At 40.7% G+C, this 26,767-nt stretch overlaps 2 protein-coding genes across 3 annotated transcripts in view; one reads left to right on the plus strand and one right to left on the minus strand.

Moving 5' to 3' along the window:
• The window catches only part of LOC125712410 (opioid-binding protein/cell adhesion molecule homolog), a 44,770-nt gene extending 26,035 nt beyond the window's left edge, over positions 1–18,735 (plus strand). The window contains exons 2-8 of one of the 2 annotated variants that reach the window (XM_048982438.1): positions 5,762–5,846; positions 9,567–9,802; positions 10,805–10,930; positions 15,044–15,178; positions 16,043–16,163; positions 16,783–16,934; positions 17,694–18,735. In XM_048982438.1, the coding sequence (XP_048838395.1) occupies positions 5,762–5,846; positions 9,567–9,802; positions 10,805–10,930; positions 15,044–15,178; positions 16,043–16,163; positions 16,783–16,934; positions 17,694–17,794 (956 nt within the window). In that variant the 3' untranslated portion in view covers positions 17,795–18,735. Of the gene's footprint in view, positions 1–5,172; positions 5,847–9,566; positions 9,803–10,804; positions 10,931–15,043; positions 15,179–16,042; positions 16,164–16,782; positions 16,935–17,693 lie in introns of those variants that run through there. The other variant, XM_048982437.1, reaches the window with a different exon arrangement.
• A 5,744-nt stretch (positions 18,736–24,479) lies between these two features.
• Positions 24,480–26,767, minus strand: part of LOC125712103 (protein CEPU-1-like) — a 28,075-nt gene continuing 25,787 nt past the window's right edge. The window contains exon 9 of the mRNA XM_048981752.1: positions 24,480–25,871. Coding sequence (XP_048837709.1) covers positions 25,771–25,871 — 101 coding nt within the window. The 3' untranslated portion in view covers positions 24,480–25,770. The remainder of the gene's footprint in view (positions 25,872–26,767) is intronic.

A 26,767-nucleotide genomic window follows, 5' to 3' on the forward strand; every position in this document is an offset into this window, starting at 1 on the left:
GTGCACATTACAAGCCTGTAGAAATTGTCACCGTTCATTTTTAATGTCTGCAAAGCTGCCGTGTTTACAATGGTTTGACAGGATGATTAAAATGTGCAGTCTGCACACGTTTGCCTCTGAAGATGACTTATGGAGAGAGACATGTGGGTGTTCTTTGTGTTTACTTTGATTTAAATGTAATTCTGTGGTCCTTCTGTATTTTCATCCATATGCACAAGTTTGCCCATGAAATGTATTTATATTTCTTCTGTTTATCTGTCTGGTCTATATCAAATTCATTTAATTCTCTTGAACTAATTTGCAGTATTTGGTACATTTGGACACAACCCAACGCAAAAACAGTAGCAGTCAGATGTGTATATAACACAAGCAACAAGAACACAGTAACTTAGATTAAAAAATGCTTCTTACAGTCATATATAACCCAGTGTCAATAAGGGGAGCATCTGGAAACATTTATAGTATCTGGACTCTTCATTCCCTGAGCCCCCTCAGAAAGGGCGCTTTATGCATTTCAAAAGGCTGGCAATAATGATGGAGAACGAGCAGCTATAATGTTGGAAACATTTGGAGATCAGGTGGCACGGTGGTGCACTGCCTTTCACTGTTGCCTCACACCTCCAGGATTTAAATCCCACCCCTGATCTGCATGTGTTGAGTTGGCATGTCTCTTGGAGTCCAAAAACATTCAGTTAGGAAAAATGGAGTCTCTAAAGTGTCCTATGATGGACCAGCATCCCGTCCAGGGTGTCCCCCGCCTTGTGCCCTGTGACGGACCAGCATCCCGTCCAGGGTGTCCCCTGCCATGTGCCCAGTGACGGACCAGCATCCCGTCCAGGGTGTCCCCTGCCATGTGCCCAGTGTCGGACCAGCATTCCGTCCAGGGTGTCCCCTGCCTTGTGCCCTGTGACGGACCAGCATCCCGTCCAGGGTGTCCCCTGCCATGTGCCCAGTGTCGGACCAGCATCCCGTCCAGGGTGTCCCCTGCCATGTGCCCAGTGTCAGACCAGCATCCCGTCCAGGGTGTCCCCTGCCATGTGCCCAGTGACGGACCAGCATCCCGTCCAGGGTGTCCCCCGCCTTGTGCCCGGTGTCGGACCAGCATTCCGTCCAAGGTGTCCCCTGCCATGTGCCCAGTGACGGACCAGCATCCCGTCCAGGGTGTCCCCCGCCTTGTGCCCGGTGTCGGACCAGCATCCCGTCCAGGGTGTCCCCCGCCTTGTGCCCGGTGTCGGACCAGCATCCCGTCCAGGGTGTCCCCTGCCATGTGCCCAGTGTTGGACCAGCATCCCGTCCAGGGTGTCCCCTGCCATGTGCCCTGTGACGGACCAGCATCCCGTCCAGGGTGTCTCTGCCTCGTGATTCCTGAGATAGGCCCCAGGCTTATAGTGACCCGGTACTGGATGAAAATTTATAAGATGGATGGAAGATCTTATGGAATTACAAATCACCAAAGACACTATGCCTTGCTCTTTTCTATTATGCTGCCCATGTTATACTGTTTCACACCATTATATTTAGCAAATTTTATTCTTTCACTTTACTGAGGGAGAAAATAGAGTTCAGGACAAGCTGCATGTTATTCCTGTCTATCACCTACATGGCTGCTGCAACCTTCATCTGTTTGCAGTATGAAGTTTCAGTTCAGGGAATTGAGACCAGCTCATCCTGCTCATCATTATATGGCATCATCCAAGTCCCTCACGGTGTCGTCTTCTGAAAATATGGCTTGTAATATCCCAGCTAACAGTAAACATCCACAGACCCACAGGGAATATTCCCTAGATGTCATATGGTTGCTGCATGAAGGTTTAAACATAACATTCAATAAATATTCAGAGTATTTTTTTCACCGGGCAGCACATGCACCTATTGTAAGTTTACTTGTCTTGGCTGAAACTTTCACATGAAGTAACTTAAAAATGTGTCTGTTTATGCAGTTGGATATTTTAGGTTCACATTAACCCCCTGGCTTAAATATACAGAAGCAGGTGGACCCCTGGGATTTGACCCAGCAACCCCGACAAGGTTCAGATCTTTTTGACTTAAGGAGAATGTTGCTGAAATAAAGAGAAAATGAAATGAATTCTCTCTGGCTTAAACTTTATATAACTTCATTAGTTACATAGCCAAAAAAATTTGGATTGGATATTCCCTTTTGCCCTCTCAGACATATTTACATAAATTGCGTAAATATTAACTTTCCGAGAGGTGGAAAGGGGAACAGGATCAGAGGCATGAAACTTCAGAGTTACTCCGGTAAGGAATTGCCACATTTAATCGATCTCCTGGTTAGTTTACAAGAAAACATCGTTATATGTTAAATATAACGACACAGAAAATCGAATGATGGATTCGGTGTATTCAAAATGAGTCTGACCTTTCTGACACAGACTTAAAACCCTACTTAAATCCACTAAGGCATTCTTAAGCGCTATTAAATATAAATATAGCTCATTTCTGACCTCGCTTTTCCCCAGAGACACTGAAGATTTTTCATTATTCCAAGAACTATGAATACTGTAAAAATATTCCATGGTAAGACACCAGAGTAACAGCACTGTCTTTAGGGTCTTGGTTTAAAGGATTACAGCTTGTCAGCTGTGACCTTGCCCAGGCTCACCACACACAGCCTAACACAACCGAAGACCTTGCTTATCTCTTTGAAAGAGTACTTCTGGTATAGGCTGTTGCTGTCATAGATCATATTGTTTCATGTACACTATATGTCACAGTCAAACATGCCTTTCATAGACGCATATACTGTACCAGCTCTCAGCAACCTTCAAGACAGCCCCAGTCCTGCATCATTAACAGCAGGCTGATCCTACCCTCACATAAACCACATATGAGTCGAGCGCGCCTCTCATAGACACATATACCAGCTCTTAGCAATTTACAAAACAGCCCCAGTCCTGCATCATTAACACCAGGCTGGTCCCAGTCCAAGTGGGGGACTAGGAGAGCAACAACCCCTCTGCAACCACTACAGAAGCTGTATTATTAAACAGGTGCTTTGAAGTCAAAATGCATTATTATTTATTTGATCTTTGACTGCCTTCATTTTGATAATCCAATGGGAGAATAGTATATGCAAAGATTGCTAATTGAATTTAATTTCTATACTGAATATACAGTCAGTAAATTCTTTTTTGATGTCATTGCAGCATGATTATGCATGTGATTAATCACAATTAAAAAAATAATCGCTTAACAGTCCTATTTATCTCAGCTCATCTGGTCGCTTCTTCACTTACAGGGCCACCCCAACCCTTTTTTGGGGCGTTAATCAAAATTGGAATTGTAGCCCATTGCTGGATTAAATTTGCCAGGGAGGGGGTACACTGCAGAGAGCGCGAATGCTTATAGTGGTGCCCTGATATCATGTAGCTGTTCTGTGGCAAGACTGTATAGGGTTAGTGCATTTCTAAGGGTCGCAACTTGCCAGCTACTTTCACCCTCAGAAGGTGGCACCCTAGAAGGGTGATCGCGCATGTGTGTCAGTTCCTGACATAAGTGTGCAGGTGCCCCATGGCACCCAGGCCTGAACTGGCCAACTGGAGTTTTCCCAGTGGCTTAGCCTGCCTTCCTGAGCAGACCTTTAAATATTTGGATGGTGAAACAAACTAGATGTTTTTGTGCAAATTGTGCACGCATTACGATCCTTCCCCATGCTTCTTATTTCACTACAGATATAGGCACCATGTATGGTTTTGCTAAATAGCTTATTAGTGAGTGTTACTTTATCTATTGGTATATAAACAATTTTCATCTTAAATCAATATCAACTGTGTAACATCATCATTAATTTATTCATTTGCATAATGTGGCCACCCAGTCAAGAATATAGCTTTGCAGTGATCTCATACTGATCTCATGGGTTATCTTATAAGGGGGTCCTGTACCTATCTTTGCCTATTGGGCATCCAAATCACTAAATCCATCTCTGGGTACAGTATTATGTCATAGGTGATGTCAGTGATGTTAGACAGGTGATATCATGATGTGATGTCATTGTGTGACGTTAGAAATATATGACATTGAGGTGATATCTAATATATATCATATTCTGACTGGACAGTACCGGTCCAAGCTGATGTGATGCCTTAATAAAGCTTCACCGCCAGCGCCCCCTGTCTGAGGCAAAGTGAAACGAGCTGGCAAGTGTAAGTATTGGTCTCTGCAGGATACAGTAGTGGGTGTGTCGACAGATTAGTGGGTGTGTCGACAGATTAGTGGGCGTGTCGACAGATTAGTGGGTGTGTCAAAATGTGGGCGTGTCAACAGAAAGTAGGAGGTGGAACCACGCATGTAATTTACTTTGGGCTTTCAGGAGATAAATAAAAAAGCATAGGAAATGTTTTACGCTATATGATTATATATGAAAAAAATCATTTAATTATTGATATTTGTTCATTATAGTTATTGTGTAACCCAGTTGCCCAATAGCCTCGGGGAACCCCGGACAATCCATGTTTTTGCTTCCTCTCAGCTCCCAGCACATCTGTACCAAGTATTCAGTGTTCCTGATTGGCTGGGAGCTGGGAGGGAGGAAAAACATAGACTGTCCGGGGTTCCCCAAGGAGTGGCTTGGGAAACACTGGTCTAACCTATAGGTTTGGTAAAAGTCTCTTTCCGAAATAACATTTATTGACACCATTTTGGGCCAATATAAATAACGTTTGGCACTGTTCTACTGCACAAGTCAGCTTTACATAAACCCACCCTACTATTCACCCATTAACCTGCAGTCACTCACATCCTGGCGAGTTGTCGCCCCCCTCGGAAGTTTTGCACCCTCTGCAGTAGACTATGTCACCTATATGATTGACCGGCCCTCAATCTACTCTATATCATATTTTTAACAAACATGTAGATACCATGTAAACCACAAGCATACTAATTCCAGTGGTATTACGAATAAAAAGTAAATTTAAACTTTAATTCATTCTGATGCTATATACTGTACAGTATGTGGTGTTAAATTTCAGGAAATGAAATTTAAATTAAATAAAATGACCCAGTCATTGTCAACAAATTGCATATATTAATATCTTTTATTGATATACGACTTCCAGTGGCATAGATATATCTTGTCTGAGTTGCCGGGTTGACGACCATTTTAGCACGCTTCACCGGTGTTTTAAAGGGGAGGAGCAGCCGGGATGCTGCGCGGAGTCCATCGGCACCAAGGATAGGAATGTTACTAACGCGCTTCTCCTCACTGCATTTTACTGAGCTACATACTTATATAATATGCATGTGTGCAATTTTAAGATTCTCTGTGTGAACTCCCGCTTGATTCTGTTAACTTTACGCTGACCGAATTGGTTTCGAAACATTAATATTTTCATAGAGAAGTACGCTCGGGAGGAGCCGCCTGCACATTTCGGAGTTTTCAACGGAAAAATAAAAAATATTATTCAAAAGTCAACGAAGACTGCATTTTCAATTTCAAAAGAGATGTTTTGTGTTGCTTTTTCCCCCTTTCTCGAAATTTAACTATTAAAAATAACTATGGACAATGAATTATGATATACTGGATATTTAAACCTATAAGACTGTTAAACTGATATATGTGAATCAATTAATCAGTCGCGCAGCAATTCACGCTTCCTGAAATTCTGATTTCATAAACTTTTGGGCTGAGCCGAAGGATTTCTCCGTCGTTGGCCGGGGATGGCTTTGCACGGGTGTTTCTTGCTGCGCCGGAGGTACCTCGCCGGGATAGCGCTAAGGCTGCTGTTTCTTCTGCCTGCAGGAGCTCCGGCTCAGAGCGGGGAGTCGTCTTTCTCCAAACCCATGGACAACGTCACCGTCAGGCAGGGCGACAGTGCCGTTTTAAAGTAGGTTTCTGTAACGCATCATTTCCAGCTGTCATCATTCAGTGCCATTTTCGTGACGTTTTGAACATATGCCATTGAAATTATTTCTTTCTATATGTCAGGTGTTCTGTTTGATATTGCTTCCCCTCCCTTTCCCAAAAAGGTATCTTACCTGGCCACGTTTTCAATGCCGCAGTCTCCGAAAGCCGCAAAAAATAATTAGGATACCTAATATTTCGATGATTTTGTTCTTCAAGCATAATGTATTATTCACAGTATAGCCTAAACCTAAAGGAAATATTAAAATATTAAATTATTTAGCGTTAACTTAGTCTTATGATCAAATGTTGCAGTAATACTAGAAAACAATTTATGAGGACATGAAGAGAGTCTGTGTGAGACTAGGGTGGGGTTTGTGTTTTTGCATTTTTTTTTGGAACTCATTTGTTTGACACAAGATATATGAGTAACCCTGAACAGGTCAGGAGAGTTTTGTGATATATAGTACGAAGAATGAAGACTGCGATCTGTAGATGCAAGAGTAGTTATGATGTCTGTGGCCGGCAGGAGCAAACATTGGTCTATGCTTGGTGGCCTGGTAGAACAAAGACTGGTCTGTGCTCTGTGCTGTACAGGGCAAATGCAGGTCTGTGGTCTGCCTGCCACAGCAAAGTGAGCTGTGTGATTTGCAGGAGCAGACACTGATTTGGGGTCTTCAGGAGTAAAGACCTTTTACAGTGACCATAGAGAATTGGTCCCTGGTTCCTTAAGGAAGCAAAAGAGACATATATTTTTATTAATAAACCACAAGTTGGATGAGGGCTGGGCTGTTACAGTGTTGCATTAACCTCATTATTTAGTGGGAAAATCATTAAGATTAAACACTTCTACTTTAAGCTCTGTTTCCTTCTGTGATTCCTTAGAATTCGCAGTCAGGTTAAACTTTGTTTTGGACAGTGGTGCACTTTGGATATGATTCAAGAAGCGACTAACTGCAAATGTCTGTAAATGTGGGTGTGACCATGTGTTTCTGTGCAGACTCTTAATTTGAAAATTTAAGCAACAATATGAGCAATTGCCAGATGGAACAGCTGGCGCTGGAAAAAATAGGTCATGAATATATTTATTATTCATTTCTGTAAACGTTTGTTTTACAATAGGGGATTCATATCATATTTGGAAAGTTCTACTGCTAAAGTTTCATGAGATGTTTTCACCAAACAGTCAACTCACCTTATCTTAAAAAAACAACCAGAATGCAGGCACTACGAACAACTGAGGGAATACGTTTACATTTTAAGTGCCATAGTTAGACGTCCGACAGAGCAGACAGATGGCAAATTCAAATTTCGTAAAGCAGAGGTGATTTAAAAACGCAGTCAAACATTTGATTTGGTACCCAGACTGGAAAATTACTCTATAGCTATGGCATAATGAGTTTCCCCTTTCATCCCAAACATTGCAAAATGATCCATATTAAATTTACCTCCTCTGTCAACATCTTGTCAATTGTGCTGATTCGTACAGTACAATACTGTAAAGATCAAAACATTTCTTGCTTATTGATTTACTTATAATTAAAGAATAATTCAACCTGCTTTTACAGAATGTCTCTGTGTCTGTCTGTACTGTAAATGTGGTTAATTGTATCAAGACCAATCTCTATAGCATAATCTTTGCATGTAAGTTCAGTGCTCAGGTTTATTAACGACCTAGATCTCTGAATCTACAAAATTTCAGCCCTTCACATAAAGAAATAAAAGAGAAACCAATTTTGTGACGACAAACGGATTAGCATTTCTTGCTTAGTTTTGCTTGTGTAACTAGGTAAAACTGAGAAATGTAATCTCAAAAGCCTCTAGTTTATTAGTGTAACAAGAGTTTGGTTCATCTAAATGCTCATCTAAAATGCAGAATAGCTTTTTTCTTTTTCGTGACCAAATTGCTTAATGTCTGAATGAGTAACGCTCATTGATGTATGTGTCTGAGAGTGAGGGATGTGTTTCGTATGGTGGGTGATCTAGAGGAAGCAGTTTACCTAACTATATGTTTTTGGACTGCAGGAAGAAACCAAAGCCCCTGGAGATATCCAAATAAGCATGGGAAGAACTGTTCTAATCCCTAACCCTTACCGCTAACCATAACCCCTAACCCTAACGCCACACATGCACACAGCTGGGAGTCAAACCCTGACCTCTGGTGGTGGGAGGCTGCATTGCAACCGACAGGGCCATCCAAGAATGAGGAGTATGCAGCTTTAAAATGAAAAAGAACAGCTTGTCTCTGTGAATCATCCTCTAAATACTCCTGACAAACACCTCCTACTTGCCAATAGTAATCAGCGAATAAAAATTTCAGTCAAGGATGGAATCTGTGAATTAGTCAATGGTTCAACACATTATGTGCATCCAGGTTTAATAAGACTGTGTATCAATAAGTACATACTAAATGTATAAGGAATTTGTAAAATTATTTAGTCAGGTCAGGTCAGCCTGGGGTGCCTGCACTGGTACTGCGAGTTGCAGGGCCCACCAGTTATTTAGACATTAACAATAATAATTATAAAAGCAACTGCACGGTATTTGGTAGCAAAATGATGTCTGATGCATAACCTGTAGATTAACCTGTCTTTATATAAACACATGAATGACACTTTTCTTTGTCAGGCTGTCCTGAATTGCTTTGTTATCTTCAGTTTGAAAGCGGTGCATAGGACATTGTGTCACTCACTACCACAACCAGCAAGCTGCCTGGAATGCTATGCCACATGTGTCTCCTTTCTGGGTGGGGATCTGCTCACAGCAGCAGCCGCTTGGAGACCCAACGTCCTGCTTCCAGCACTCAAGAGCCACCTGGGCTTGTACAGCCATCGTCCTCTTTAGTGGGACACCACTAAATGCTTTTCATTATGTAGGTTTGTCCACTTTAACAAAGGCTTTGAAATGTATCGCTCCTAGATGTTCTTAAAGAATTATTTCATTTTGCGTTGTAGGGAATCATGAGATGATTATGCTTATGAAATCTGACTTGATTTCGCTGGTAGTTGAGCTGTAGTGTTGAGTTGCCTGGAGGTTCATTTGGTTGGACAGCATCTGCTGCAGATGCTAGATGGAGGACTGAAGCCTCCTGATTTGCGGGACAGGGAGCAATTGGAGTGAACTGGTTTTGGTGGGAATATAGTGTCTCATTCCAAGTTGCAGCATTTCTGGAATTGAATGTTTGTGTTAAATAACAGAATTGCCAGGCTGGTTTACTGAACAAACAGATATTATCACTATGGCTTTCCCAGCCTTAACGTCATAAATGTTGTATAAGCATTATGTTTCAGTAACTATTATTAATATTCGTCTTTGCACTTGAACTATTTAACCATCAATCCCTCCACCCACCCACTCACCCTCCCATTCATCTTCATTGCACTTGGATTAGAAGCAAGTAAATTGTCTAGTAGCTACACATTACAGTTCTAGGTTACAGAATGGCAAGTACAAGAAGCCACAAAAAGACAGTAGGATAAAGACATTTTTGCTCAAAGCGAAAATTTCATATACTTTTAATATTCGTTAATTACTCAGAATTAATTTGCTGTTGGACATAAATTAATAAATGTATGTACATTAGGAAATATATGTAAAATATAAAATAGTAAATATGTTTTGCAAAACACAGGCAAAGACTGCAACCATTTTACTGAAATTATCTTTGTATCCACCCCCCCACCCCCCCCCATTTCCTCCCTAGATGCATCACAGAAACCAAGGTGTCGAGGGTGGCGTGGCTGAATCGCACCACCATCCTGTTTGCCGGCCAAGAGAAGTGGTCCTTGGACCCCCGTGTGGTTCTCCTGAACGACACACCTGTCACGGAGTACAGTATCCGAATCCGCAACGTGGATGTGCACGACGAAGGTCCCTATGTTTGCTCCATCCTCACCAACAGGAAGCCCAAGTCGTCAAGGGTACACCTCATAGTACAAGGTCAGTGTCCACCCAACACCCCTCTGCCTTTATGGAGGCTGGAAGTGACTAAGCAAGGGCTCATTGTATATCAAACATACTCAACTAAAATACACATATGAATGACATTAGCACTTGCATAAGGTTCCAAAACTCTAAAAGTCTATTTTCCCAGCATAAACCCTACAGCTCCATACGACCTTTGGCTGAACAAAGTCATTCTGCCAAAAAACCAAAATAAACCTGGTGATAGAATGAATTAATCTGGTATGAACAACATGCGGCAGTTCTAAATGTTTTTCTTTATCTTACCATTCTGGTCACACTGAACTCTTTCAAAGGATGATTCACCAGCACAGGCTCTGTGGCCTCACAGCATCTGCGTTCTCTAGTCCCTGCGTCTTTTGTCGCCGTTGGCTCTTTTTAGAATCACCTACTATAGGTTCCTATTTTAAAATATTTTTTGGTGGTATCTTCTTGACAGTTGGAGTGGTATAAAGTTTCTGTTTTTAGTGATTTCTTTTGTGTGATTCATTGTTGTTGAAAGAAATCAATGTGTAATCAAGGGAACTGGGAAAACACAGGTGATTTTATTTAGGGTCGTGTAACATGGGCCTCTGCAGTGTGTCACTTTAGCCAGCGGCAAGGAGACCCAAAGAGAGTCCAATCTGACCTTTGCTAGGTCTGGAGGCTTAGATAGCTGGCTTCCTCCAACTTGCATCACTTTCCAGCGGCATCTTTTATCATCTGGACGCCTGCAGGGCTGCGGGTGGAACTGAGCTCTCTTCCAAGCAGTTCATGATGCTCGAGGAAGCTTGGAGCCCCCAGGAAGTGGGCGGCTGACAGCGCACTCATCAAAGGAGGAAGTGTGCTGGTTTGCATCCTCCCTGTGTGTGCTGAGGGGGAGATGGGTGTTATGCGTTATTTGGCCGATACGTAATTTGGCGAAAAATTATGCAATTAAAAAAACAGCGTGAGATATCAGTTTTCACATTATTTAGCATCGTGCTTTTTGTCCCGTAGTTCCTGCAAGGATCGTAAACGTATCCAAAGATATGACAGTGAATGAAGGCAGCAACGTCAGGCTCGTATGTCTGGCTACCGGGAGACCAGAGCCCAGCATCACATGGAGGCACCGTTTAATGCGAGGTAAGAGGAGCATGCTCGCATACCAAGACTGCTTTCTTCTGCATTTGGTATAGATTTGGCGCATTTTCCACTGCGATTTGCCTGAAACATTATCCCAGAAGCTAAGTGAGCTGGAAATGTTATAGCGGTGAAGCTGGCCGCCCCGGGCGTCCTGGCCAGGTGAGGTCGACCACGAGGCAGGAGGGTCTCGTCTCTGCCCTCTGCCTCTAGGTAGATCTGAGTAGGGAGTGCTGGGGAGCGAGAGCCTCTGCAGGATGACAAGCGCTTGGCTGTGTGCTGTACCAACAGCGCTAATGAGAGACGACTGACGGTCAAATGCAAACCCACTATGCCCGAGAAACAGTAAATGTGTTTAAATGTGTTTTGTGTTTAGAAAAGTGAGTGCAATGCTGAAAGAGAACAATTCATATTGTTAGACAGATATTTACGGTAGTGATATACACTTTGTAGCTTTTCTTAGCTGTTTTGCTGTAGTACAGCTGCAGGAATCATGCTGTATAATCAAAGAATATTTAAATGTTTAAAAACCAGCTTCTGTCCATCTGGCCCAAGATCTTTTCCCTAATAGGCAGCAGCAATACAAATATACATCCATCCATCCATCCATCCATCCATCCATTTTCCAAAGAGCTTGTCCTACTGGGTCGCGGGGGGTCCGGAGCCTATCCCAGAAGCAATGGGCACGAGGCAGGGAACAACCCAGGATGGGGGGCCAGCCCATCACAGGGCACACTCACACACCATTCACTCACACATGCACTCCTACGGGCAATTTAGCAAGTCCAATTAGCCTCAGCATGTTTTTGGACTGTGGGGGGAAATCCCACGACGACACGGGGAGAACATGCAAACTCCGCACACATGTGACCCAGGCGGAGACTCGAACCCGGCTCCCAGAGGTGTGAGGCAACAGTGCTAACCACTGCACCACCATGCCGCCTCTACAAATATACAGTACCAGTCAAAAGTTTGGATACACCAAGCCGGTTACAAAGGAGAGTGATAGTGTCACATCACATGACCTGGACACCTGACCTAAACACAGTAGAAATAATTTTTAAGTAATTTGATCAGACAGTGAGTGGAAAGCGGCCAATGAGTACTTAGCATTTATGTGGGGTAAAAGCATCCCAGGACGCCACCTCATGAAGCTGGTGTAGAGGAGAAAATAAGGTCAGCCAGACCCTGGAGCAATTGAGGTTAAAGGCCTTGCTCAAGGGCCCAGTGATGGGATCACTTTGGGATTTGAACCAACAACCTCCCGAGTCCCAACCCACTGATCTGCCCCTCCCCCCAAATTATATTTTATTTTATAGTTTTGATGTCTTTATTATTATACTAAAATATAGAGAATAGTCCAAATAAACCTTTCTGTGGGTAGGTGTATCCAAACCTTTGACAGGTACTGTATTGTATATCCATCATCCATGCCTGCTTACTCAGTACAAGCTCATGCTGAACCTAGAGTGTATTCCAAGGCAGGGACACCCAGAACAGGATGCCAGTCCCTCACGGGGCACACATACAGTACTGTCATTCTTCATCACACACCATGAACACTTTAGACCAACCACATGTTTGATCTGTGGAAGTACTGGGAGGAAACCCAAAGTTACATGGGAATCTAACTGCAAACCCAAGAGCAGAGTTTCCCAGTCCAGTCCTCAGGGACCCACAGTCGGTCCATGTTTTTGTTCCCTCTAAGCTTCCTGCCAGACGGTCCACATTTTTGCTCCCTACAGCTTCTGGTAGCAAGAATGTCAACTGTGTGTGGGTCCCTGGGGACCAGATTGGGAAACACTGCTCTAGAGGTATAAGGCCAAAGTCCTGGTCACTGTGCCAGTTAAAAATATTGACATACTGTGCAGTACTGGGCAACAGACTGGCAGCCAAAGAAAATGATGTTTAATGATCTTTACGTTGGTGTAAAACTCTGCTATTATCCCTGTTAAACTGTGTCAGCTTGGCCATTTCAAAACCTCTGCCAAAATCCCCCCATTATTTCTAGGAACTATGCAGTATTTGAAAATATTTCTACCAGTTTTCACTGTGTTAATTTGTATATGTTCTAATGTTAAATTGTGCACTTACTACCCAGATAAACAGCTTTAAATATTTCTTTTAGCTGCCTAAGATTTTGCACAGTACTGTATATGAAAAATAATTTTTATAGAATGTATAATACAAAATATAACAATATTTATGCTCACGAATGATGTGTTAAAGGGCAATTTTCCCTCCTAATAATCAAAAATTCGTTGTTATTTTAATTGCTGTTTTTCTTGGTTGCACACTAAAGAAGTTCTTACTCCCGAGCCAGTCAATGATCTGAATGTAGACATGCCAGGCTAATTAACACCCTCATTAGAGAGATGCGCGTTTGCTAAAAGCCTCGAAGGATTCTCTGTCTGTGCCATGGGGGGCGACCAGCAGTTAAAGGACACATTAGTGAAAGTGGGATGGTGGTCTCTCTGTTATGCTGCACGCTTGTTTTCTCTGGGCTGGTGGAAGGTGTGATCAGGTCATTATGCGGCGTTTTGGTCACTGACTGGGTGGAAATAATAATTTGAAAAATTCTGTTTATTGGCCAGGTGCAACTGCATGTACTAGGAATTTGTTTTTGCAAAATCGGTGCATACATTGACAGACGATATAGAACATCCATCTTCTGTAACAGCTTGTCCTATTCAGGGTTACAGGGGGTGCAGAGCCTATTCTGGAGGCTACGGGTGCAAGGCAGGGAACAACCCAGGATGGGGTCCTAACCCATCACAGGGTACACTCACACACCATTCACAAATTGGTAACGCCAGTTAACCTCAGTATGTTTTAGGACTGTGGGGGGAAACCGCAGTACCCCAGGGAAACCCTACAACAACATGGGGAATCCCAGGTGACATACATCACACCCAGAGGTGTGAGGTTACAGTGATAACCACCGTGCCCCCCCCCCCCCCCCCCAACATAGAACATGAGTTAAGGAAAAGAGTATAAGTAGAAACAAAATGATATAATTAAAAAAAAGCACATGCACAAAGCTCCCCCCATCGTCTGAGCCGGTTGTGTCATTCTGTTGTTGAATATATTTCTTCTCAGAATTGTCTTAATTACTGCTGCTCACATGCTACATTTTCATTCCTGTTCTTTTTCAATATGCAAAAATGATTCATCACTGTGCGACAGACTTTCCAGATAAATCACCTGTGCCGAACGAGTCCCGCGCGAGTCTGTTTCATTTGCGCGGTGTCACCTGTGAGAGGATGCAAATTGGCCTACAGACCGAGCACCGCTTTGTTCGATCCAGGCTGTGGCCTTGCATAATCTGGATTCTCCCTCGTTGGCGCCAATTACTGTTTCCACAAATCTCAGCAAGAACGGAGGCTGCAGAATAATAACTAGCTGGGTTTCGCGACACTTGTTTAACATTTTCAGTCTACCCCAGTTGTACCTCAAAGCTAAGACCTAAAAGCCATAGTAGAAAAGGAGAAAAAATACTCATGAATTAAAGGACAGATAAAAACATTCAATTAGCCAGTGACTGAACAGTGACATCAGCCTCCCCTGCTGATGCCTTGATGAGCCAGTTCCCATGATTCACTGCAGTCCAATGCTCCTATAAAAGTGACCAATGAAATGTACTGCTCTGAAATCATCATTAAATTGTTTGAATGAGCGTGCAGACCAGACATCCCACCTCTCCCAGACAGTTTTCCATCCCCAACCAGTCGGCACCAGCCCCCTTTCCTGCACCCCCCCCCCCCCCCCCCCCCCACAGGCGTTTTGTAATTTGTAATACCACCATACTATTATATCATGTTATGTAGTATTTTAACGGCATTTAAAGGCAGATCTATTCTAGTTTGGGTGGCAATTATGTATGGCAATTAGAATTGTGTATATGAACTTGGATATCCTGTTTGATCAGCAGATAACTTATTTACTTTGTATATTTGCCATAATCTTTTCTGCTTCTATGAAAAAGGATGTTTAGGAAAGGCTATGGGTTAAAAACATACTTTTAGAATGTCAGAGTTCATTTGTTCATCAGTGTTTTTGCCTCTAGCATGAATTTTAATGTACCCATGAAAAATTTATATTGTCTTTTTATTCCAGGAAACAAATTCCTGTCTGAAGGCGAATACATCGAGATCACAGCGATCACCAAAGAACAATCTGGAATTTACGAGTGCACCTCCAGCAATGACATTTCAGCTCCTGACATGAGAACAGTGCACATCACAGTCAATTGTAAGCTCAAGATTGACGATAATTCACGTTAATCATACATCATGGTTTGTAATGAGTGTGCCGGATCAGTGCTGCAGGAAGTGTAGGGAATCATCTCTGACTGGACCTTTAGCACTGTCTTCATTGGCATTAGCGTTCAGTACCAGGCCATGGACTTTGAGTATGCTGCCATCTTGGATGTTTAAAATGACCGGATTTTATGCAGCATAAAAGTTCATGATGCAGTTACCCTGATTTAAAAAGTGTGCATTGGATAAAATTAGGGATGAACTCAGGATACTGTTTCTTTCACTGCACCATATTAAATTGCATAGCATCATATTCTTTTGCAACATATCGCATTGAATTGCATTTTGCTAACTCAAATCATAAAAAATTGTACTGCATCGCAATAGGGGTGAATTATATCCTATCGCATTAGTAGTTGCTTCCTATGTATCTATTATGAATCGGGCCATTGTCAGTGTATTGAGAGATGTGTTCTGAACTGGCATCAGTGACAGAGATGGAAATCCCTAAAGGATATTGTTTTATCAGTCTTCTATTTTTAACTGAAAGAAAAATATTGATACAGTACACTATGAGTGAGGATTCCTATGATTATAATTCCAATGAAGTGTCTGTGATTAAATTTTTACTTGTGAATGACGTCACATAGATGATAAAAATATGAAACCAGAAACAACTAAATCACCCCAAAGATCAATGTATTATATTTAAATGATCAAAACTGATTGGCTTATTTTTAGGCCCCGCCATTCATTATGATTGGTTTGAGTTCTGATCTGTCTGATTAGCTTGACCTTATTTTTAGGCCCCGCCCTTCATTATGATTGGTTTAATTGAGTGTAATGTGGCCTGTAGATCCACCATCCATCCTTAGCACCAGGGCCACTGGAGCCGCCAGGGGGCAGCAGGGCGTTCTGCAGTGTGAAGCCTCAGCAATCCCGGGGGCGGAGTTCCAGTGGTACCGAGAAGGTCGCAGGCAAGTATGGGCCGAAGGGGACATGGATGTGGGCCTTTGGTTAGTCTGATCTGAAACTACAGTATATTGACAGGACAAAAACTTCATTTATTATGATCAGAGCATAATGGATAATGCTTAAGATATGGGTTTAAGATTAACTAACATGCCACATGCTTATATGTAATAAATTATGAGAGAAAGCTCTCCTTTAAATAATGCCAAGAGGAAGGAGAGCTCTGTAAATATGCATGTGATGCATATGTCCAGGTATAGTGAATTTGTATTATGTCCTTAATTCATATAAAAATTTGTGATTAGTTTTTATGATGGCTCAATGGGAAGTGCTGTGTGTGTGTGTGTGTGTGTGTGTGTGTGTTTGCATGTTCTTCTCATGTTTTATCTCAGTACTCTGGTTTTCCTCTGTAGTCCATAGACACGTAGTTGGTGAAATTTCCTTCAGAGTCGATGGCTGTAGTTGTCCTGTGATGGACTGGCATCCTGTACAGGGTGTCCCTCTATCTTATGATCTATACTGCCGGGCATAGTTAATATATAATGAGCTATTGGAAACCCTGAGCACTTACAGTTTAGTCCTTTTAGACGTAATATGTTTTTACTCTGTGTGACTTTTTTTCAGGATCCTCAGTGGATTGAATGGGGCAAAGATAGAAAACATGGGTAAAAAATCCAGGCTAGTCTTCTTCAACGTTTCTGAGGAGCATTACGGCAACTACACCTGCGTGGCCACAAATGTGATGGGAAACACTAATGCTAGCATGATACTACATGGTAAGTATTACTTCATATTATTGCTTATGAGGGTTTTACTTACACAAAAATGTTCTGAGGGCAGAAGGAAAAGCTATTGGTTCTGAGAGATAGCCAATCAGATTGTAGAGGAGATGGGTCAAAGCAACTAGAGGAGGTCAGACCAACAATCAGATGTCTGAGTTTTGCCTCCTCTAGTTACTTGGACCCACCTCCTCTACAATTTGATTGGGTATCTCTCAAAACCAATCAGTTTTCATTCTGCCCTCAGAACATTTTGAGGTAAGTAAAAGTGCCACAAGCCATATTATTATTACTGCTATGTAACAGCCTATACAAATAGATCTTATTAAATGGGATCTATTCAACCCTTTCCATTAATTCCTTGTGCATTTTTTGTCTTTTAAAAATCTCCCATGAGTTAATGTTTACAACTGCATTTGCAATCATTTGCATGTTACACTAAAATTGTCAAGCGTCTGAAATTAACATTCATCCATTCATCAACCTACAGTACCAGTCCTCCATGACTCCTCATCCAGTAAAGGGTCCTGTGTTGTGGAACTAACAGTTCTACAAAATTAACTGTTTTTTTTCCTGTGACATTTTTTTTGAATGGGAGGGATTACTCATTGTATGTAATGGGCTTTTGCGTCCCTCAAAACATGTAGAGTATCAAGCAGGGTCAAACATGGAAGAATGAATCAGCTTTCGCTTTGTCAGTGTCCCCTAACCATAGAACTGGTTTCCAGTATAACAGATTCTCTCGGAAATTTCTAGGACCAGGTGCTGTTCGCGACGTGAGTGGGGCATGCCTAACCAAGCACTCCTCCCTGTGCCTGCTATGGACTGCAGCTTTTCTGCTTGCCGCCCCCTTTTGAAAGAACTGTGAACTGCATCCAGCAAAGGGGCCGTTAAGGTCCAGGCAGCCATATGAAAACAAGCTACACAAACCAGTTCAGTGTCTGGTTCAGTCTTTGAATTTTTTCTTTTTGTGATCTGACAGGGATAAAGGTGCAGCAGTATCTTGGCATTTAAATTGCATTACTGAGAACAGCATTAAAGATGGTGTATGGTGTAAGTTTTTTGTATGTAAATCCATAGTACATATTATGAGACTTTAGTCATATTGTATATTATCCACAGTCAACACCCATTTTGACAGTTTTTTATTTTCACTGGGGTTTTTAATATGTAGATGAATTGTTTATTTAAATTATGTCTGGAGGTGCTCCGTATGTATCGGAGGTGTTATTTCAGTATTTGAAATTGTATGTTAACTTTATAAGTTGCTGTTCACTTTTTGGTTTTTACAAACTTCTAGAGATATTTTGTGTCTTCGCGCTGTTTTGTTTGAATTTTAATGTAACAGAAACATTAAAATTATGTTGAATATGGGTGATTTCGGTAACGGCACAATTGAAAATGTATGACTAGTGGATTCACCAATGAGTCTAAGAAATATTTGAACAGTTTCTTGCATCACATTCCATATTCAAGGGATTATTGGTATTTAAAACAAAAACATGTAATTAAGGAAGAGGAAATGCCATGTATAAAACAAAAGTCTAGTTAAAAAACTAGGTCATAAAACATATAGAGTGCAAACAGCTTGTGTAGTAATAGTGAAAAGCTGATACTGCAACAACAAGAATATACTTTTCATGGATATGCGTTACTTAAAGTATGCTGCTCTCTTCAGTTACTCATAGAGGTGTTTCATTCTGATTCATCACTGATCACAATGCACAGCTGTAGATCACTCACTTTCTAGTCTCATTCTGTATGGACTGAAATGGAAATAAAAATGTTAGGACTGTAAGGTTCAGTGTGATTATGGTTTCTGTTGAGGTTGAGTATTTATGAGTGTATGTGAGAGTATACAGTACAGTGCGACAAGGTGCATCTGAGTATGGGGCAGAATGAGCAGGAGTTAACAGCACTGCACTGTGTTATTTAGGAAAATAAATATCGTGAGAGAAATGCAGAAATCCTGATGAACAACCTTAAACCAAAACTGCAAAGTGTGAACCACATTTTCCTATTTTCAACCCAACGGAGATTGTTCAGATTTCAACAAAATCTTTCACCAGTGAAGTAGTATAGCCTAGATAAAACTGTCACTGTTAATCTCCATAGTGACCTTGTATGATGTCAGCAGTCCTGCTTAATATGTAATAAATACCAGTAATGCATATGTAACATGTAACGGTTCCTCCAGGGAGAATGGCAAACAGATACAAATGTCATGGAGGGGGTGGGGGGTTAAGGAACAGGGTGACACCAGAGAAGGGGTAGAATACAGAGAAAAGATGGGAACAGAGAGGGGGAGCCCAGCGGGACCGTCGGCCATGTAGGAATTAACGCCGCAGCCAGAGTCGGATGTATTTACTGCAAAAACGAAAACAAACATAGTAGCTCACCAGGTGTCAACTGACTACCCTGAAAAGTAAAAAACACAAATTATACCCTGTATTCTTATACATGTTGAATTCCTGCACATGAGATATCAGTTAAATACTTTACAGGGCTCACATTATTTGCAAGTTTTTTATAGAGGTAAAGTCAGATGGCCGTCCATAAGGGGAATTTTACAGATTTACAGGAACTCTGCAATCGTGGGTTTATACTGTAAATGTCGATTACACCAAATAGTAAGTCTAAATTACATGGAATAGTGAAGATAGATTTCACTGTAGAGTGATTCTAGATTATAATGAGCATTGAATTTAGGCTATATTGGGTAGTGAGTATAGTTTACACTGAATATTGAGGATAGATTACACTGTACAGTGAGGCTAAAGGAAGCTCTGACTCGTCCAATTATCAAATAGAAAAATATATATGTGAAATCAGAGATTATTTAAATATTGTTTTACAGGGCATTTGAGTAATTTTATTTGTTATTGGTTTTAATTGTATTAATACGAAATTGGCCAAACAAGTTTGCAATGATTTTTGCTATATAAGTATGCGTTACAAATGTTCTAAAAACCATTTAAATGAGTTATGTTACACGTAGACCTAACCACACTGTAAATGTGACCATCCGCACAAACAAAAACCAAGCCATCCAGCTGACCTCCAGCTTCTCACAACCTCAGAGCCGAGGCCTCAGGCTTATTTACAGACATAATTAATTCAACTATTGAATTATTTAAATTGCTTAGTGAAGTGATATCCTGTTTGTGATGGTCTGCCACCAGCATTACCCAGACAAAGTTAAGGTGTAAAGTTTTATTTACATAATGAATAGACTGTATTTTAAATATGACAATGCTATACTGCTGGAATTCATTTTCTCTAGTATTTCAATAAAATGGCAATTGCTTCGAATTTTCCCGAGCAGCCAGTCTGTGAGAGCTGGTCTATCATCCTCAACCCTAACATTATATAGTCTATGTTCCAGGGGCACCTAACCTGTCAGTCGATTTCGGTGGGATTCCAGGTAAAAAATGATTGGATTATTATTGGTGACCAACTGGTTCATTGGTGGAAAAATTCCCCCCAAATTCCCAGGCTGCATGTTGCAAGTCCATCCCTGGATTCAGTAAAAAACAACCTGTAGCATAACCAGTGCTCTACGAATTCTTCTGTGTATAAGAGACATCACCCAGGTAGATATATCTGTGTTTGAAAATGATCATAAAAAAGTATATTAAAATTTTAAACCATTGCCGATGTGATGTGACATAGTAATGTTTACACTTTATAGAAAATACACATTCCCATCTTGACATCAAAATATAAAAACAAAGTTTAATAAGTTATTATTTTGCATTGTTTTCTGAAACATGTCACACTTTAATTCAACCCCATCACAGTCATTTTCTAAATCATCTATTCATGTTTAGCACAATATTCTATATTTTATCATCATATTCTGGCATGACCTCTCAGCTTAGATATCTAAACACATTATAGTAAATAAACACATATTATAATTAAATTAAAAAAATAGAGAGAGAAAATGTCAAGCACTACCCACTACAGGTTACTAGTCTAATCTGTAGTATATCTTGGGACATTAAAAGTTCTTAAATGGCACCGAATCTGTAGAATTACCCACCTACTCCCCGTCTGTCTGGAGGGATCTGCACCATCCAGACCTCAAACCCCCTCGTAGATTAAGCTGTCTTGCTGTGTTCCGCTTAAGACGTGTGTTCGATGTCTTTATATGTACCAAAGTAGAATAAAAGCGTCTTTATGCTTGAATAAGTGAAAGGCTTGCGTGATCAAATATCATTATGATAATGTATTGCGGTCTTTTCAGTCATTATGCTTGTTTCATTATAGTCCCTTTATAATGACGTGCTTACCATGGATACAGGATCGGCAGCCTTTGGTCCTGTAAATTAAGATCGATATTTATAAACTATATGACGAGATTAGAGCGTTCGGCTCGTGGAGGTTTATCCTCAAACAGATAATCAAATGTCAACATGTGTTGCAGGAAAAAAAGTTCCGTGTTCATTCACAGTAATGGTTCTGATAATTACTCTCATTATTGTTGCATTTAGTGAATGTATTAAAATATAACAAATATGGCTAAAGACATATTACAGGAAATACCTTTATGTTAGATTAATTGGGCTACAAATATACCTTTTAACATTATTAGCTTTTTGGAGTGAAACGGCTTCATATTTTCGGCCAGCACTCAGCGGCTTATTTCCGAAAAATTTCTGCATGGCACCTTCCAAGGGGAAAAGGGACGTTTGAAGGAAAGCGGTTGTCACGTCATTAATCACACTGCTGCCTGCCCTCCAAGGACAAAGCGCAAACACTTTCCTCTCGCCTTCTGTCATGGCATTTTGTCTTGCCTTTGGATATACATCTAATTCCGAATATGTAAATGGCGCAAACTCTATCGATAGTCCAGCCTCGTTCATATTCCGTTCCAAAGTTAAAGAGACAGGTATATAACGGAGGCACGGTACATTAAATGGAAACTTCAGCACGGAAATATTTAATGCAAGTGACCTAAAAAAAATGAAATGCTCTTTAAATTCACAGGCAAAATCTATACTGGTGTTGCTCGTCATTTGAATGCTCACTCACTACTGACAAAACGAAACTAGTTTTGCAGGGAAAATAAATGCTTTGAACGATTTTGAAAGAGCCTGATATATTTCAGTTTGCTTTTCTATAGCCTCATACCAAAAGAGATAATTAGTGCACAGATGCACTAATTGTTGCATGTAAACACTGCGACCACGGGGCATCCGTCAGATTGGCAGCCAGAACGTTTGCTTGGTAGGATTCCAGTAGGTGAAGGCTTTACTGTCAACAATTATTTACTCAAGGAATTACGAGGAAGTCGGCAATCTGCGCTCTGCAAGTATAAATTGGATAGTACACATTAGTCAGCCCCTTGCAGCACTTTACAACTGAGGCGAGTTTAAGTCCGTTCTGACCTCTCCAGGAGTCGAGTAAGGATGCATCAAGACTGCTAACAAGCCGAATGTTCTTCCTGTGGTTAAAACTCCTACCACAACGTTTTCAGTTTACTGTAGGCCAGAGCGAGCAGTATGTTGGCTCCCAAACAGAGGTGTTGCAGTATTCTAGTTTAATCTATTACGGACAAATGTGTGGGCTCATTTTTCTGTGTCTAGCACAAATAACATCTTGAAATATTTCAAAGCTATAGGAAGCATGTCTAAGATATGGAGTTAAATAATAGACGAGCCTCCGTTTCAAAATGAAACAAAGGCTTCTATCCGACTCCAGAAAACGAAGCCCTCAGAGGTAAAGCCTGGTAAGGAAACATTTTTCCTATTGTCACTTTTTCGTGACAGAATTTTTTTTTCTCAACTTAATTATTGCTGGTTTCTAGATCTTTACTTTTTTTCTAAAATCCTCTTTATGTTAGCTGAATACATCTTTTCTTTTGCTGCCTTGGCAAGAGGTGAGTCAGTTCTACATCAACCACCTGCAGACTGACTTGTGCCTAGTTATACAATGCTGTTCAGTGTACCAGCATCTCTAAGCCATCTTTTAAACACTGCGGAGTGGACATTTGACATAGAGTCACAGGCAGAAGCCCGTTAGACTAGCCTAATGCATATCAACAATGCCAAGGACCAATATGAACAAAGAGCAGGAAACACACCAAGTCATACTTCTTGTGAGGAACAGGTGGAACAAATCAAAGCATGACTAGACCCAGTCACCTGACTCTATCCCTTCATACAATAGCTTATTATTAGCAGTATGCAGGCTGCGGTCTATTTTAGAAGCTTAATAGCAGTGGAGAACATTAACACAAGCCCGTGGAAGTGCCTGGTATAAATTCCAGGCAATTATGTTGATAGCGAGGCTCAATTTAACATCCAGTGTTCTTCTGCAATCAGAAATTGCACAGTACTAAACTGATTTAAGGTTGTAAGTGCAGTTGAGGGTGACTGATGGAGCGAGTGTCTTTAAGACAAAAACAGTAATATAGCATTTTGAGAGAAATAGGCCCAAACAACTCCAGCCTATTTTTGGCTCATGGGAGTTTTCAGTTTCAGATTGCAAAGGAGGCGGGACCAACTGATCAAATGTCTTGGTCCCGTCTCCTCCCATTGCCTCCTCTACAATCTGATTGGTTATCTCTCTGAACCAATCATTTTTCAATCTGCCCTCAGAACACTTTTGTGTGGGTAAAACTTCCACGAGTCTATTTTTGTCTTGATTTGACATAATTATCTACGCTCCCTACAATCTGGCAATCCTGGAGGGAATGAAATAACATGGTGTTCACATGCATCAGTAATAATACATGTTATACCGGGATCTGCGGTACAGGGTCATGGGACAGCCTGAAGTCTATTCCAGTCAGGGTAGGGTACCAGCCAGGGGGACACTCCAGTCCATCACAGGTCACTCACACACAAACAGGTATTTCCCTTGGTCTGTGTTGGAGGGCCGATTAGAAAATATAGGTTTTCCTGAATAGCACTGTCCCCTGTACCAGAAACGCAGGCACCGTGGGTGGGAAATCACCCAGATGTGTACTCATCTGGTTATCCAACCTGTGGTGGAAATCTGGACCTTCTGTGCCTGTATTTGGTCAACAGAATTGGCAGATTCGTTTTATTGGGAAAGAGCTTTCAACCTCCTGCAACTGATTGAAATTAAGCCACCGTCTGTTCCTCTCAATGTGTGATGTAGGATATTGACAGCCAGACTAAAGTATCTGAAAATGTCTTGGTAAACTACAATGTAAAGTAGGTATAAGTGTCCTGAAACAGTAATACTCAACATCTCTATTACAGGGATTAGACACCAGCCACACATAAGCAATCTATCAAGTATTCTTGGACGCAGGACAAAATTTTAACATGAAGATCAACATGTTTTGTAACAAATTATTGCAAATGCACACAATTTTAACAGCATGAAAACCTTGTGATTAAGTACTCAGGTGGGAAGAATGCCTGCATAATTACCAAGTGATTTTTAAAATATCATCTAACACTAGACTCTAATTTATACATAAGAATATTGCATTATACTACTGTTTCTCGCACACTGATCAAGATAAATGTTACATTTAAAAAAGACACAGAACCAAAGCAGGCATTGTGTGTGTGTTTTTTTATTTGGAATGAAACAAATATGTTAACCCATTACAGAATATTACTAGAAGGACATCTCAACGGTGTATATAGTAAACCACCTGCAATGTATTATGCACATTCATTTTTATTTATTCACTGATGCTTGTTTGGTTGCATATTAGTTTGTTTTCATTTTGGGGACCTTTGTGTTGGGATTTATCTATGCAATGCTTCTAGACAAACAAAACATTCCCTTATTCAACAAACAAACATATGCACCAAAATGTGACATGCAAAATTTACCATATACACCAACAAGTAATATTTTACTTAGAACACACTAGGACTGTTCACTCCTACAGGCAACACATGTGGCCGCCTAGGGTACCGACTTGCCCACAATTTCAGTTTGCCTCAAACGGGAAGGGGGTGCAGCACTGATGATTGCCTGGGATGCCGCATTGGCTAAGGCTGGTACTGCTTGTAACATCAAGATTATTTACTGGAGATTTTAACAGATTCAGAATAATTAAATAAATGACTTCAGTGTTAATAAATCCATTTTTTTTTTTTGCATATTGCCACAATTTAGTGCATAAATTCAATGCATTTAGGTTTACATGAAACCAAAATCTGTACAGTACAGTTCATCATTGTAACCATGGTTTTGGTGAACAGGCCACAGCTTTTGAAGGTGGAACTTTAGCAGCTGAAAGGCAATTTTAGCAGCATCAGACAACAACATAGACTGAAGACTATGATGACAAAGTATGAATCATTAATAGTTTCTTCCATCATCAATTTCTTTATATTATATATTAGCATCATCCAAGGAGTGCTTTCCGATCACAAAATGATAATCAGATGCCTTGCTCAGTTACTCTGTGAAACTGAGCAATCATTACTTAGCAATTAAAACGAACTCCTTTTAGTAAGATGTGCATAACACAATCTCTTACGTATGTCATATAAGCAAACATAAATAAACACTAGATTTAGTACCAAAAAAGCAAGAAGAATTGAAGGTTTAAATCAAATATTAATCAGTAAACACCAAATATTACTGACAAATGCTCACCATCAAAATGGTCAACGTCAAGATATTATTCGGCATTGATGTAATTCCACAAAAGTATACTCAGTAATGACACAATCAGTCCAAAAGAAACATATTAGCAGATCATAACTTGATATTAGATTGCCAAAAAAATCATTGCTAATAAATATTACTTTTGTGCTTGAAGACATAATTCTACAGTCTATAAGAATAACACATCACACCAAAGCTGGCATCCTTCTGGCCAAGGACGACATCAAAACTTCAGCAAGACCTGAGCGAGGACGATGATGAGTAAACTGCTGAGGGAATATTCCATCATGGTGCCTGCGCTCCTTTCCTGCACTGACATGAGCCCTGCAAAGGAGAGTGGACACTCAAGAAGAGCTGTGGCCATTATTAAAGGGGCACCACTGCCCCTGTCCACTGTCGTTATCGCGGTAACCCACCAACACAATAGCCACTGTGTTTATCACACAAAATCGGAACAGATGATGTTCTTATCACGGTAACATATCCACTTATTACAAACACCCATCAGTTGCGTATCCTATCAAACACAACAGCTTTAATGCACAAACAACCAAGTTTCTTTACTGAAAAGACTATTAACACAATATCTTTCAAGCTATGTTTTATTTTTTAGTATCAATTGTAGTATTTTAGTAGCAGTGACTTCTAAGTAATGACAGCTTCGGGTTAGAAAGCAGCCAGTAACCCTTGACCGGTTGAGGGTCTTGGTTAAGGACCCAACGGTGATGATTACTCTGCTGGCCATAGGATTTGAAACCACAACCTACTAGACACAGGAACAGATCTGTAGCTCACTGAGACACATACTGTCCCCAGCATGACAACTCAATGGATTCATCATGAGCCTCAATGATGATTCTAACACATAACTGCACACCTAATGTTGCATGGAATCAGAGAAGCTGACCGGAAATACAAATCGTAGCTTTAAATAATGTTTAGAGACTGCAGTCTCACATTTAGGACAGATGTACTAATATGATTTTATGTGTTTTATATGGTAAAGATAATGATATGACACAAAAAAAGAAAATACGATTAATGTCTTTATATAGAATACTACTACATTTAGAATTTACTTAAAAAAAAAAATCTTAACTTTAATCATGGTTTCCGTAATGTAATAAAAGTAAACAGCATATTTTCAGCATGAAAATTTTTGCATTCACTTATCCCCTAGCACAAACTTAACTGAAACTGAAATTTCTGTTATCAACTAT

The sequence above is a fragment of the Brienomyrus brachyistius genome, chromosome 17 (genome assembly GCF_023856365.1).
Source record: "Brienomyrus brachyistius isolate T26 chromosome 17, BBRACH_0.4, whole genome shotgun sequence".
In the NCBI taxonomy this organism is placed as follows: Eukaryota; Metazoa; Chordata; class Actinopteri; order Osteoglossiformes; family Mormyridae; genus Brienomyrus; species Brienomyrus brachyistius.